This window comes from Silene latifolia, chromosome 8, assembly GCF_048544455.1.
Source record: "Silene latifolia isolate original U9 population chromosome 8, ASM4854445v1, whole genome shotgun sequence".
NCBI lineage: Eukaryota > Viridiplantae > Streptophyta > Magnoliopsida > Caryophyllales > Caryophyllaceae > Silene > Silene latifolia.
This window is the reverse complement of record NC_133533.1, coordinates 7,330,152-7,346,520: the sequence shown is the minus strand read 5'-3', so window position 1 is coordinate 7,346,520 and position 16,369 is coordinate 7,330,152. Positions and strand designations below refer to the sequence as shown.

General features: G+C 37.9%; 2 protein-coding genes and 1 long non-coding RNA gene across 3 annotated transcripts; all 3 read left to right on the top strand.

Annotated features, from left to right (window-relative positions):
* Positions 1-698: 698 nt before the first annotated feature.
* On the top strand, positions 699-1,859 carry LOC141594573 (F-box protein DOR-like). Its single transcript, XM_074414581.1, has one exon. The coding sequence runs from the start codon at positions 699-701 to the stop codon at positions 1,857-1,859; it is 1,161 nt and encodes a 386-aa protein (XP_074270682.1).
* A 1,626-nt stretch (positions 1,860-3,485) lies between these two features.
* LOC141594570 (putative F-box protein At1g53550) lies at positions 3,486-4,715 on the top strand. The gene has a single exon (XM_074414580.1). It carries the CDS (start codon positions 3,486-3,488, stop codon positions 4,713-4,715), a length of 1,230 nt encoding a protein of 409 aa, XP_074270681.1.
* Positions 4,716-5,611: 896 nt separating this feature from the next.
* Positions 5,612-7,083, top strand: LOC141594054 (uncharacterized). Its single transcript, XR_012521989.1, has 2 exons — positions 5,612-5,721; positions 6,191-7,083. It is a non-coding gene; the product is annotated as an uncharacterized LOC141594054 (long non-coding RNA).
* The last annotated feature ends 9,286 nt before the right edge of the window (positions 7,084-16,369 follow it).

Genomic DNA, 16,369 nt, shown 5'->3' with positions numbered 1-16,369 from the left:
TCGATCCGTATTTGACCCGACCTATATTCGACCCGACCCATATTTTAACACGACCCACCTGACCCGTTTGACAGGTCTAATCATAGCAGATCCTGTAGGGTCGGATGGCTATGACATACAAGTATCATTAGAGTAGTTTTATTGTGACCTAGAGGTGTTCATTGGGCTGGGCCGGGCTGGGCTGGGGTAGAGCAGCACTGGCACGACACTAACACAGGACCTGACTGGGCTGGTTTTGGTCAGGCCCGGGCGCGACACTATATGGGCCGGGCTGGTTACTTTTTTTTTAAAAAAATAAACGGGCTGGAAACCGGGCTGGGCTGAAAAAACCCAACACTAGCACGACCCGTAGTGCTGACCGGGTTGGGCCATGTGCTAACCGGGCTACTGAATTCTGGCCCATGAGACCGGGCTGGGCTGGGCTGGCCCGCCATGTTGTCCACCTCTATTGTGACCTATGTTATAAGACGGTCTTGTAGAAAAGTGGTTGAGGTTTAAATCTAGTATCGCAAAATTCATTAAACCTACTTGTGTGCTGACCTGCTGTCTTTACCTATATATACCCTTAATTATAACGTTTTTCTACCTTGCAAGGTTGATCGCCAAATTACTTTGCCCAATTGCCCATCAATCAAAATTCGGACTTCCTGTTCTTTTGTGGTCTTAGTTGAGCGATCTTGCGATTTTTAACGTTCAATATGAGTGATGCATCATTTGAAGACATTCCATCAGAACTTCAGATTGAAATCCTGTCAAGGCTGCCACCGAAACCATTGTCAAGATGCGAGTGTGTATCGAAACACTGGAATGATACATTAACCATACAAGCATTCTTCCTTAAACACTCTCGTTCATACGATAAATATTCAAAATTTGCTTTTATGGTATACTCGACGATTTTGGCATATAACTCGGTTTTCTCATTCGAGCTCTCCGATAACAACAGCCCCAACACAAAGTCTGTGACTGTACCAAAGACAACAAAATTAGATATAAGGAATAACTGGATGCTGAATATAAGTACAGAGGAGGTAATCATAGGGAAACATGAGTGTTTCACTAATGATCTCGTGCGCAAGCGCAACATGTCCAATATATGCAATGACCTCGTTTGTCTCTTTGATTATCATTCAACGCATGTCGGTCTTTTAAACTTAAAGACAAAGGATTTTATCCATCTCCCTGCACTAACTTCTAAGAATGTGGGTCGTATCACTTCTTGGCATGCATTAGGTTTTGATCTGGTAAATAAGGTATTCAAGGTTTTGAGTATTTACGATGGAAGCAAAGAGTGTAAGGCCGCGATATTGACTCTTGGATCGAAACATTGGAAACCAGTTGAGTATAAACTTCCAGGCTATGCAGCGACCTCGACTAAAAAGAGAAACACTAATAATAGGTTTTATCTCGATGGAGTGATTTATTGGGTTAATGAAAACAATGAAATTGATGGTACTAGCGTACTAACCGTGGTTTCTTTTGATCTGAATCTCGAGGTGTTCACATATTACATGGTTGATACGATACCCATCGAAGACGTTAATAAAATCAGATACTATTTGACATCCTTGAAAGGGTATCCAACCTTGTTCATTTGGAAGACGAGAAGTGATGTGATACTACAGTTGACATTGTTGAACCATGAAAATCCAAAGGCGGCTTGGAATAGAAGGAGTTTTATTGCGCGTGATTTTCCCAAAGACTTTGATTACGGCTCTCTTTGGACTTGTGTTGCAGGAGGTAGCATTCTGTTAGATTCTGTGCAGCCGATTGAAAGCTTGGTGGAACCCCAAGAGCAGGATAAGTCACGGTTATCTTGCTATTTATGGTATGATCTTGAGAAGTTCGCGGTAGAGTAACATATTCTCCATTTGACTTTGATTGTCCGTAAAACTTTGATCATTTATTTCTCTGTTTTAAACTTAAGTCTCAGGTTAACTTGTGCTGTTAAACTAAAGACATTGAGAATTTCGCAGTAGAATAGCATATACTCCATTTAAGTTTTAATCATTTATTTCTATGTTCACAACAAATATTTATGCAAGTATTGTGCAATGGGTTTCTTTTCCTACCAACATGGTTGTCTAACTCGATAAGGACCACTTCTCATGAGTAGAGGAGATCAAACGCAGGTCGACAGGGCCTTAATGTGTGTATTACTTCCGATGACAAAACAAGAAACCCCGATTTTGAAGGCCTTATGTGTCATGCCTATGTCAATTTTCAGTAGTGCATTGCCTGATCTCGCTATATTGGCGGTCATAAGATTCAGTAAAAGGTGTAGTGATGTACTTTCTTTTATTCTTTGCGAGAAGTATTTTAATTAAACCTACACAAATAATTGGGACGGAGGGATTAATTTAATTCTGACAACTAGTTGCTGAAATGACTCGAAATTTATGACATGGACCGATAAACAAATCAAGAGAAAAACAATCCCAAATATGAAATGAAGAAAACAAATCAATCAAGTCAGTTTCACGTCGGGTTATTTCAGGTTGGATTGTTTTGTTAGTGTTTTTATTAGGTCGTTTGGGCCATGGATTAGTTTAGCCATTTAGGTGTGCTTTAGACTTCGGGTAAACATGTTACTCGAGTTGGTTTCAAGTTGAGTTATTTCGGGTCATATTATATTCTAGTACTTTTATTAACCTCGGGTTGGAAGTGGCCGGATTAGTTTAGGTATATATGTTGTAAAGTCGAGTAAACAAGTCATTTGAGTCGGTTTTGGGTAAGGTTAATTCCGGTCGAATAATTTTCAATTGGTTTTAGTCGGTCGTTTGGGATAAGGATTAGTTCAGTAACTAGTATAGATCTCGCGTAAATGCGCGGTTTTTAGATAGAAATGTTAAAAAAAAATAACAATTATACAACATATTTAACTCAAATTTAAATTTAATTGTAAAATTTATTATTATCAATGTTTTGCATTAATCGGTGGAAAATGGGAAGTTCAGTATAATCCAGTTGTAGATGTGATATAATAAAGTCCTAATTACAGATATGATATAAAGAAAGCTCAATTACTCCCTCTCTCCGTCATTTGCTGTCCTTTTCCATTTTTGGGTGTCTCAGTCATTTATTGTCCCTTTTATTTTAAGAATGAACTTGATGAGTAATTTGATCATTCTCATTCAATTTGTTCCGCATGTCCTTTAGTCATTGGCCTTTTTCTAATTCCTTGGTCTTTGTGCCAAAACGAAAGGACAACAATTGAAAGGGACAGAGGGAGTATAATTTTTAGGTAATGCTTTACTATTTTTCAGATCCGCGTGCTTTGGATATGGTTTTGGAAATACGGATCGGATTAGTTTTAGGTTTAACTAGTGGGACTTTTTCCTAAACCGTAGCTGTGTTGCGTTTATATACCTATGACGATTACCCTTTGTGGGCACCTTTAATTATACATACTCCTTCGATTCTTAGGAATTTAACCTTTCGTTCCAAATTTGCGAGTGAGCTTACGAGTTTTAATGTTCAATTCCATGGAGTCGAATGTAAAGCAAACGATTGAAGGCGGCGGATTCAAAAGACGGAACTGCAATACGAGTGCTGTATCATTTGCGGACTTTCCTGAAGATATTCAGATTAATATTTTGTCACGGCTGCCACCGGAAATATTTTCAAGATGTAAGTTTGTTTCGAAACACTGGAATGCTATTTTAACCATACAGACTTTCATGTTTAGACACGCTCTTTCATATGATAAACATTCAAAACTTGCTTTTGTGTTACACAAACCGATTAGGGGATCTGACACGGTTCTCTCATTCGAGCTCTCTGATAACAAGAACCCCAACACAACGATTACGACTGTACCAAAGACAACAAAAATACGTGTAAGGACGAATAAGATGATAACCGAGGTAATAAAAGGGCATCATGAATATTTCTCTGATGGTCTCTGGCGCGACCACAATTGTAATGTCATGTCCAATATCTGCAACGACCTTATCTGTCTCTTTAATCGTTTTCCAAAGCGTGTCGGTCTTTTAAGCTTAAGGACCCAGGAATTTATCGCTCTTCCTCCAGTACCGCCAGAGTGTGCAGGTCGTATCACGCTTTGGTATGCATTAGGTTTTGATCCAGTAAGTAACGTATATAAGGTTTTAAGTATTTATGGTGGAAGCGAAGAGTGTTGTACCAAGGCCGCGATTTTCACAATTGGATCGAAACATTGGAAACCGGTGGTTGAGTATAAATCTTTACGTTGTGCAGTAACCATGAACTCGCGTTATTGGAAAAGCCAGAATAGGTTTTGTCTCGATGGAGTGATTTATTGGGTTAATGACAATGAAATTGATGATACTAGCGTGCTAACCGTGGTTGCTTTTGATCTGAATCGCGAGGTGTTCACAGATTACAAGCTTGATACGATACCTATCAAAGACGTTGAGAAAATAAGATACTATTTGACATCCTTGAAAGGGCGTCCAACCCTGTTTATTTGGAGGAAGGAAAGTGACGAGATACAACAGTTGACATTGTTTAACCATGAAAATCCGAAGGTGGTTTGGAATAGACGGAGTTCTATTGTACTCGATTTTCCTAAAAAATTCTCATACGGTTGTTGGTGGAATTGTGTTGCAGGAGGTAGCATCCTGCTGCGTTCTGTGAAGCCGATAAAAAGTTCTGTCAAACCCGAAGAGCAGGATAATGATGCATTGTTGTCGTGGTATATATGGTATGATCTCGAGAAATTGGCGATAGACTAACATATATGTACTCCATTTGAAGGTGATTGCTTCGAAGATACGATTGGTACAACTTAAATAATTTATTTATCTGTTTTCAAATTGGATTGAAGGTGATTGCTTCGAAGATTTTAGTTTATAAACATTGTTACGAAAGTGATTTATTTTCTTAGATTGAAATATGGTTATACAATGCAAAAAAATCGAGTAATAAGAGAGGATGGAATGCTTAAATTTTGTATCAGGCTTTCGATATATGTTAATTTTCAGTAGTACATCGCGGTCTGTACTCGCTACATTAACATGTCAGTCGTCATGGATTGCCTCGACCCTGATAATCATATCTACTTACTAAGACTGCACAATTTATAGCAGAGACTAGAAACGATAAGTTTTGTCGATTTCCACTTTCCACTATAAGACGAGTTAATGGGGTTAAATGCACGCAACCTTACCCACGTGCTATAAACACTATGAGACTATTTCGAAAGAACCATGAAAATTGTGTCGAGAGTTGCACAAAATGGTCAATAGTAAAAAATATGTCGAGAGTGGCATGATCTTAGTCCGTCCTCCGAGTACAAACTACAAAGGCATACGCTTTTCCCTATTTGATAAAGCGGTTTTGGTTGATATTATGATGTAAAAAGCGATAGTTTGTGAGTCGGATAGTTCGACCAACATTCAACCAATACGCGACTCGCGTGTCACTGATGACTTGAGTAATCTTCAGCATTCGACTTATATTCGAGCTACTCGTGACCTGAATAAGTATTATTCGACCCATGTATGACTCGTCATATTACGGCTTGTTCTGCTCCGACTTATATTATTTTTCTTTCCGAATCTAGTTATTCTACATTTCTACCTAATTACTACCGAGTATATAAGCTTTGATTTTTTAAAGCTTTGTTTTTAGTTTTTAGAAGAAACTTATACAATTTGGAGAAAAACCTAATTATTCTAGATCGGAACAAATTCCTCCTTTCCTAGCGGTTCTAGCCTTTGAAGCTCTTGATATTCAATTGTGAGTTTCAAAGTTCTAATCTTTATTCTTAACTATCATGATTTGCTTTTTTCTTTATCATATGAATATTGTTTTATAATCGTTAGATGCGCAACTAGTTGTCTAATTCATCGCTCTATTGTTATTAGGGTTAATTGAATATGATTTATTGTCTAATTCACCGTTCTATTGTTATTAGGGTTAATTGAATATAATTTATTGATTAATTGATTAATTCTATATTAGTAACAATTAGGGATTAATAAACGGGTTTCGTTGCTGTTGATACTTAGAAGCAATTAACATATATCTAAAATACAACTGAATTGCTATCGGAAACCATGTTATTGAATCGTTGTAATACAAACGCAGAATATATTATACTAACAAATAGAGCTAAACAAAAGAATTAGTCCGTATAACTGTATAAGTCCTTTATGTTTGTCTTCAAAGGCAGAGATTGAGTATTGTTTCTTTTCTGTGCTTTCAGGTCTTGATCGAAATAACAACCGTCTTAGTCGATTGATCTTGCGAGTTTAAACCTTCGAATATGAAGAAATTTGCAGACATTCCTGAAGAACTTCAGATTAATATCTTGTCACGGCTGCCACCGGGACAACTGTTCAGATTCAAGTGTGTTTCGAAACACTGGAATACTACTTTAACCAAACAGGCGTTCAAAATGTTGTTAGGATGGAAATTCTACTTTGGATCGATGGAGTACGGTGCGTAGAATCGGATTGGTAGAATCGGATCGTAGGATGCTAAATATAGTTTTAAATTTGGCAAAAGCATATCATTCAAGATCAAAACATTTATTCATTAATATTGAGTCGTATCAGATTTTGGTATGCATTAGGTTTTGATCCTGTAAATAAGGTATAGAAGGTTCTGAGTATCTATGGTGGAAGCAAAGTGTGTCGTACCAAGGCCGGGATATTCACTCTTGGATCGAACCATTGGAAACCAATTGAGCATAAATTTCTACGTTTTGCAGTGACCATAAAGAGGCGTCATTATTGGAGTAGCAACGATAGCTTTTGTCTCGATGGAGTCATTTATTGGGTTAATGACAATGAAATTCATGGTGCTCGCGTGGTGAATAACAATCCGAAATTGATACATGCTTGATATGGTATGATCTTGAGAATTTCGCGATAGTGTAACGTTACTTCATTTGACTTTAATCATTTATTTCTGATTATTTGACTTTAATCATCTTAATTTTGGGAAAATAACAATCTGAAATTGATACTTGAGGTATTAGTAGTTGCTGATTACTTCGATAATTTTAGTTTATAAACGTTGTTACGATATTGATTTGTCTTCTTAGACTGAAATACGGTTATACAATGGAGAAAAATGGATCATTATGAGCAAAAATTTGGGTTTTCGTCATTCTTCTTTCTTGCGAGGTTGAATATTGTTTATTATTTTTTCTTTTTTATTTGGTGGTCTTGATCGAGATAACAGTAATCTTAATATCTTGCGAGTTTTGACGTTCAATATGAGGAATAATGCATCCATTACAGATATTATTTATCGTCACGAAGAATAGTGTCGGTCTTTTAAACATAAAAATCAACGATTTTATCCGTCTTCCTGCAGCAACTACAAAGTCGGTGGATGTTTGCTTATTTTGGTACGCATTAGCTTTTGATCCTGTAAATAAGGTATTCAAGGTTCTGAGTATTGGTGGAAGCAAAGTGTGTCGTACCAAGGCCGCGATATTGACTGGTGGATCGGAACACTGGAACACAATTGAATATGAATGTCTACCTAACGCTGTGACCAGGAGTAATTTATTGGGTTAATGAGGATGAAATGCATGGTGTTGCTTTTGAACTGAATGATGAGCTGTTCAGAGATTACAAGCTTGTTACGACACCCATGAAAAACCAGGAGCCAATCAAATACTATTTGACATCGTTGAAAGGGTGCCCAACTCTGTTCATTTGGCAGATTGAAAGCGATGAAATACAACAGTTTACATTGTTTAACCATAAAAATTCGAAAGTGGCTTATTGGAATAGAAGGAGTTTTATTGCACACGATTTTTCCAAAAGTTTCTCTTACGGGTGTATTTGGACTTGTGTAAATGGTATGATCTTGAGAATTTGGCGAAAGAGTAACATATACTCGATTTGACTTTGATGGTCGGTACAACTTTAATAATTTGTTTCTCTGTTTTCAAATTGGATTCAAGGTCTTTTAGAGAAATTAGATCATTAAGTGTCAAGTTAATTTGTTAATGTAATAGCACTTACTCCTTAGATGAGATACTTGAATTATTAGGAGTGCTGATTGTTGAAAACTTCGACGAATTTATTGTATAAACATTGTTACGATATTGAGTGTAATAGAAGGGCATCATGAACGTTTCGCTGATGCTCTCTTGCGCAGGCACACCACATGTCCAATATATATATATATATATATATGCAATGGCCCCATTTGTCTTTTTAATCATTTTTCAACGAGTGTCGGTCTTTTAAACATAAAGACTCGGGATTTTATCCATCTTCCTGCAGTAACTACACAGGGATTGGTTCGTATCAGATTTTGGTATGCATTAGGTTTTGATCCTGTAAATAAGGTATACAAGGTTCTGAGTATATTTGGTGGAAAGGCAACCCGACTCTGTTCATTTGGCAGATATATAGTGATGAGATACAGCAGTTGACACTGTTTAACCATAAAAATCCAAAGGTAGCTTGGAATAGAAGAAGTTTTACGGGACACGATTTTCCCAGAAACTCGTGGGCATACCTTAGAAAAACCGAGGATAACATGGACTAATTGGTTTCCGAAAGGAAATTGTATTGGCCTGAATTTTTATTATCGTAAACTGACCGTTATCCCGAATAACTTAAAAATTTGAAAACAATCCACCCAAAAATGACCCGAACCCAAAGTGACCCGACCCAACTTGAATTCTTGTAAACATGAACCCGAATTAACCCGACCTAATTGGCCCGTTTGCTGGGTCGGTTGGATATATATCAATACTATATATTAAATCCAAAAACCAAGGGACTTTCATGTAATTAAAGAAAGTTATACAAATTAATTATACTATATAGTTTTAAATCACTAGCACCGTGTGATGGACCCGATTAAGGGATCTCAATGCAAATATTATATAGTTTGGGTTTAAATTAAATTATATAGAAGCTTGGTAATTTTCCTAAACATTTGTAAGTGACTAAAAGATGGTCAATTTCCTTAAAATAAAATAATTAATTAAGATGGTCAATTTCCTTAAAATAAATTAATTAATTAAGATGGTCAATTTCAAGGAGACTAAAAGAAAGAAGATGTTTGGTAATTTTCCTAAATATTTATAAAAGACTAGAAGATGGTCAATTTCCTTAAAATAAAATAATTAATTAGTATAAACATGCACACTTATGATATTAATTATTATCATCATAAAATTATCTATTAAATTTAAAATATATGCAATTTTATTAAACTTTATTTATAGTTTATTAGGTGTATAGAGATGTTAATTATTTAACATACAAAAATATAATATAAGTAGGTTATAAATAATTCAAGTTAGATTATTCCATAATATATAATATTGCATAATTCTTTCGATTTGATTTAATGCATATATGTAATATATTTATATAAATATATAATCCTCTTAAAATTGCATGCCTAAGTAGTAAAAGTAATTTCGTCAGTAAAAAAAAGAATTGTAGTAACATTGGATATAGTTATATGATTGTAATCACTCATTTGAATAGTAAAAGTAACAATATTATCAACGAGATTAGTGAAAGTGGTAGAAACAATTACGGGAGGGAGTAGTGAAATTATCAATATTAATGCGGCAATAGTGAAAGTAACAATAATTACGGCGTGAGTAGTGAAATTATCAATATTAATACGGCAGTAGTGACAGTAACAATAATTACGGCGGAAGTAGTGAAAATAACAATGATTACGGGCAAGTAGTGAAATGTTATTACTATTGTTTCATCAATAAGAGTAAAATATTAATAGCAGGAGTAGTAAATTTGTCTCAAAATTTATTTCATCGTAAGTTTAGGATATGTCATAGAAAAATATATTAATGATAAATTTATGAGTTATGCAACTTTTAAGTAATTTTATTTAATGAAAAAAAAAAATTAATGGTAAGTAGAGGTAGCCTGGGCGAAGCCGGGCACCAATACTAGTATACACAATTGCTTAAACCTACTTGTGCGGTTTCCCTTTGTGGCTTCCTTTTAATGCATTCATATACACACAATTGCTTTGAGGGTTAACAAAAATTCGGAGTTCTGTCAATCGATTAGCCTTGCCAGGTTGAATATTGTTTCGTGATCGTGATTTGCAGGCTTCAATCTTCCGAAAGAAGGAAGTGCAATATGAGCAATGCATCAAATTCAGACATTCCTGAAGAAATTCAGGTTGAAATCTTGTCATGGCTGCCACCCAAGTTGTTGTCAAAATTCAAGTGTGTTTCGAAACATTGGAATGATACATTAACCATACAAGCATTCTTGCTTAACCACTCTCGCTTATACGATAAATGTCCAGAAGTTCAGTTTGTTGTACGCTCGAATATTTGCGGAAAATACTCGTTTATCTCATTTGAGCTCAATGATGACAACACCCCCAAAACGACGACTTTAACTGTAAGTAATTCATACACTGCTACTACTGCCTCTGTGACCCGAGGGCACGACATATATTTCACTGATTTTCCTATGACTAATTATTCTTACACGTCCAATATATGCAATGACCACGTTTGTGTCGTTAATCCATCTACAAAGTGTGTCGGTCTTTTAAACCTAAGAACCCGTGATTTTATCAGTCTTCCTGCAATAACTATCATGTCTGTGGATTGTTTCTGGTATGCATTAGGGTTTGATCCTGTACATAAGGTATTCAACGTTGTGAGTATCAGTTACGGAAGCCAAGGCAAAGAATGTACTACTAGCAAGGCCGCGATATTGACTGTTGGTCAATCGAAATATTGGAACCTGATAGACAATGAAAATTTACCGAGTCCAGCGGTCAAGAAGCTGCCGTCGTGGTGGACTACCAACGATAGCCTTTGTCTTGATGGAGTGATATATTGGGTCCCTAAAAATGCAATTGATAATGTTATTGTGCTAACCGTTGTTGCTTTTGATTTAAATCGCGAGGTGTTCAGAGATTACGAGCTTGTCACGACACCCATGAGAGATATGACATTTAGATACTATTTGACATGTTTGAAAGAGTGCCCAACTTTGTATAAGAATAGTAGAATGAATGTATTGGTATTGAATAAATTGTACAGTATGAGAGCTTTACATTATATAGTGGAGTACATGATTAAATATGGTAAATAAAGGGAGCCTATACAATTATCTTTTCTATATTTACAATATGAAAGATTTATTTGATTGCTTGATTATAGGGTGTAATTGATTGAGTAGATGATTGTGTGATATCTTCTTTATTTGATATTATTGTAGGAATATGGTTAATACGCCCCCTCAAGATGGACTGTGGTGGAAGAAGGCCAATCTTGTCTCGTAGTTCATGGAATCGAAGTTTGTGAAGAGGTTTGGTAAGAGCATCTGCGAGTTGATCCTTGCCTGCTATGTGTTGTATACGAATGTGGCCAAGATGTAGTTGTTCACGAACAAAGTGAAATGATAGAGCCATGTGTTTCATTCTTGAGTGGAATACTGGATTGCGAGCATAAAGGGTAGCGGACATATTGTCACAGTACAAGGCAGGCGGTTTGGTGATGGTAATACCTAGTTCAGTGATCAAGTTACGGAGCCATAGTGTCTCGGTGGTAACAGCGGCTAGTGCTCGATATTCAGCTTCGGTTGTAGAGAGTGCCAGACCACGTTGCTTTTTGGAGGACCAAGCGATTGGATTGCGACCGAGGTAAATGAGGTAGCCAGTGGTGGAGATGTATGTGTCTTTGTCGCCTGCAAAATCTGCATCACAGAAGGCATGGAGGCAGAGAGGTGAGTTTCGATGAAGTTGAATACCGTGGGTCGGAGTTCCTTGAAGGTACCGGAGAAGTCGTTTCAAGGCTGTCCAATGAGTTAGAGTAGGATGGTGTAGAAATTGTGCTAGACGGTTGACTGTAAATGCAATGTCAGGACGAGTAAGAGAGAGATATTGTAAGCTTCCTACTATTGCACGATAGTTAGCTTGATCGTGAACGGGTTTGTGGTCTTCTCGAACAAGGTGAGTGTCATCAGTAGCGATGGGTGTAGTGTTTGGTTTTGCTTCCGACATTTTGTATTTGGTTAATAAGTCATGTATGTATTTTGATTGGTTGAGATGTAATCCTAGAGTATTTGGTGTTACTTCAATTCCAAGAAAGTATGAGAGCGGTCCGAGGTCTTTCAGTGAGAATCGTGTAGCTAGGGTCGTGATGAATTGTTGTAATTTGGTGTAATGTAGGCCAGTAATGATGATATCATCAACATAGACTAGCATGTAAATGCATGTATTTTCGGTTTTGAGCATAAAAAGTGATGAATCGGAGATGGATTGCTTGAACCCATAAGTGATAAGATATGATTTTAGCTCGGTGTACCAAGCTCGAGGAGCTTGTTTTAAGCCATAAATTGCTTTGTTCAATTTGCATACAAACTCGGGGTGAGATGTATCAACAAAGCCTTGTGGTTGGGTCATATAGACATCGTCAGTCAACGTGCCTTGTAGGAAGGCATTGTTGATATCAAGTTGTCGTAATGGCCAGTTATGGGTGACAGCGAGTGAGAGAATTAGACGAACTGTCGTTGGTTATATGACGGGACTAAATGTTTCATTGTAGTCAATCTCGGGTCGTTGATGAAAACCTTTTGCGACTAGTCGTGCTTTGTATTGTTTTAAGGATCCATCGGGGTTGTATTTGATTCGATAGACCCATTTACATCCAATGATATTTTGAGATGGTTGTCGAGGGACTAATGTCCATGTTTTATTATGGGTAAGGGCTTGAAATTCGACCTCCATGGCTTGACGCCATTGAGGTAGAATAAGCGCTTGTTTGACGGTTTTGGGAAGCGAAGTATTGATGTTGGTTGTGTGAGCTAGATTAGCATATTTAGGATTGGGTTTTCTTATGTTATTAGCAAGTCTAGTGGTGATGCGACTGTTGGGTTCGGTCTGGGACGTGGTATGGGTTGTCGTGGGGTTAGGGTCATTAGTAGGAGGGGGTTGGGTGGATGGAGGTTGGGTCGTGGTAATGGTAGGAGTAGTGGCCACGGGATTGGAGGTGGGTGATCGTCTAGTATAGGTGTTGATGATGGGGTGGCGGGATTGTCTAGCTATATGGGTAGGTGACGGGGTGGGTGTGTCAAGAGGGTTGGTAATGATGAGATGAAACCAATCGTCTGGGTTAGAGTGTCTGGACGGAGGTGGCGAGGTTTGAAGGAGACGAGAGTAGGCAAATTCATCTTCGATGAATTTGACATGTCTCGAGGTGTAAATGCGATTCGTCTTGGGGTCAAGACAATGAAAAGCACTTTGGGTTGATGAGTACCCAACAAAGATGCAAGGTACGGAGCGATAGTCAAGTTTATGTTTGGTATACGGTCTTAGCCATGGGTAACAAAGGCAACCAAAATTGTGTAATTTGGTATAGTCGGGATGATTATTGTGTAATTTAAAGAAAGGTGTATGGCCATTGAGAGTTTTAGTCGGCATGCGATTTATAAGGTACGTGGCCGTACTAAATGCAAAGGGCCATAGTTTTGTAGGTAGGCCGACATGAGACAAAAGGGCTAGGCCCGTTTCAACAATGTGACGGTGACGTCTTTCGGCATACCCATTATGTTCCGGGGTGTGTGATGGAGAAGTAAAGTGACTGATGCCGTGATCAAGTAGTGCGGGATTTAATTTTTGAAATTCCCCACCATTATCTGAAAAAAACTGTCTAATTGGTTTATTAAAAAACTTTTCTACGAGGGTTTTAAAACGTAAAAAGACTTGTGTGGTTTCGGACTTTTGTTTTAACGGAAATAGCCACGTATATTTGCTAAAATGGTCGACAAAAACGACGTAATATTTGTAATTTTCCCGGGATAGTATTGGGCTTGTCCATAGGTCAGAATAGATTAATTCAAGGGGTTCGTTGGTTTTAAAGGTTGACGTTGCAAAGGGCAGTTTCTTGCTCTTGCTGAGATTGCACGATTCACAATAATCAAAAGCAGTAATTGGAAAGGAAGCAATTTTATTAATGGTTTTCATTACATCAAAGGTAGGATGCCCTAGTCTATGATGCCATGAGAGATGAGTTGAGCTTTTCTTGGTGAGATAGGCAGTCGGCTGGTTCTTGCTCAACTCGTAAATTCCGTCTTTAGCCTTGCCCTGGAGTAGCGTCGCACCCGTCGAGATTTCCTTTACAGTAAAAGCAGAAGATGAGAAAAGAACATATGCATTGTTATCATGGCAGAGTTTCGAAATAGACAATAAATTGCGAGATATTTTCGGTACATGTAAAACATTATTAAACTTAAGATTAGAGAATTGGAATGAACCTATATTAGCAATCTCGAGAGTGGAGCCATCGCCAATAGTGAGATCGTCAGGACCAAAATAAGGCGAGTGAAGGGCAAGGGTGTCAAGGTCGTGGGTCACATGGTGAGACGCTCCACTGTCTAGCAAGTAGTTGGTGTTGGGGTTCGGGTTGCCAGTGGTAGCCGTGTGTGCTTGTGGTGGGTTTTGAGGGTGGCGGGTTGGTGGTGCCGAAAAGGTAATGTTGGGAAACAGTTTGCGAAAGAAAGGGCAGTTAGCGATAACATGTCCAACCTGTCGACACCATTGGCAGCGCCCTCTAAAGGGGCGAGGGTTTGGGTTGGTGTTTGATGAAGACGAGTTGGACTGGTGATTATAGGATTGGGTTTGATTGGTGTAGTTGGGTCGATTATTGCCGCGAGAAGCATGGTTTTGGCGGTAGGATAGGTTGGCAGTAGGTTGAAAAAGATCGGGTGATGGTTGTTGTTTTAGAAGAAGCTCATGTTGGAGCAATTTTTCATGTAGCAGTTCAAATGAAATCGGATTATCACGTGCACGGACCGAGTCCATTACTGGTTTGTAAAGGTTGTAGTCGAGGCCTCTTAGGACTTTCGACACGAGGTCATCGGGGTCAATGGTTTTGCCAAGCAAGGCAAGTTGGTCGATGCAAAGTTTAAAGGTATTCATATAATCAGTTATGGACTGATCGGTTGTTTTAACAATGGAGTCGAGACGATCTTTGAGTTGTAGCACATGAGCGCGAGATGGGTTTGCGTATGTGCTAGCCAAGATGTCCCATGCTTGTTTGGAAGTGGTGGCTCGGACTATGAGTGCTTGAACCGTGGCACTTAGGGTACCCATTAGGGCACCAAGGATCAAGCCATCTTGCTTGAGCCACGAGAGGTAAGCGGGATTGGGTTTATCTTGTTTGTCATCACCGGAAACAGTGGGTGATGGTGCTGGGTTTGTACCGTCGAGAAAGCCAAGAAGGCTATACCCGAACAATATGTTCATCAGTTGAAATCGCCAAGATACGTAATTTAGCGAAGTGAGTTTTACGCAGTGGTTGAGATTGAGTGAAATCAGTGGAGTGGTGTTGTCGTGTGGGTTTGGGATGGTGTTTTCGTTGGTGGCATTGAGGTGGTGGGTGTTGTGATGGCGGCAGAAAAGGGTTGAGGCAGGGTGTGTTTGAAGGTTGTGGTGTTGCGTGGTGAAAGCAGGTTAATTGCGGATCTCTTGTGGCGTCGTGATACCATATAAGAATAGTAGAATGAATGTATTGGTATTGAATAAATTGTACAGTATGAGAGCTTTACATTATATAGTGGAGTACATGATTAAATATGGTAAATAAAGGGAGCCTATACAATTATCTTTTCTATATTTACAATATGAAAGATTTATTTGATTGCTTGATTATAGGGTGTAATTGATTGAGTAGATGATTGTGTGATATCTTCTTTATTTGATATTATTGTAGGAATATGGTTAATACTTTGTTCATTTGGAAGATGAAAAAGGATAACATTGATGAGGTAGAACAGTGGACATTGTTTAACAATAAAAATCCGAATGCAGCTTGGAGCAAGAGGAATTTGGCTAATCATCATAATTTTCCAATAATGGTACCTTACAGCTTTCGTGGGGTAACTGTTGCAGGTGGTAGCACCCTGCTATAATCTTGGGGATCGTCGATTAGTTCCGAGTGGTCTTGGTATTCATGGTATGATCTTGCGAATTTCGCCATAGAGTAACATGTTATAGAATTTCGGCATAGAGTAACATGTTATAGAATTTCAATGTGAGACATCAATTATTCAATGCAATTCTCGATTCAATTTTTATTATGTTTTTATTAAGAGACCGTTATTTGTGCGGTTAACACAAGGGAAAGGTGTGAGCATCCGATTCCTTACCTCACACACACTTACACGTTAATTGATGTTAATCTACCTCCTGCATCGACCTCATCCATTATCTGAGCATGAAAAACATGTTTGATTAATGAACACCATCATCCAATTTCACATCATAATTGTGTATTTATTTGTTTCTTAATAAGTAAATGGAATTGGTTATAATGTTTCTCGCCATGATTCGAAGATATGAATGACCAATATCATCGACGATGATCATTTAATACATATAGAAAGGGTATAATAATGTTTAGAAA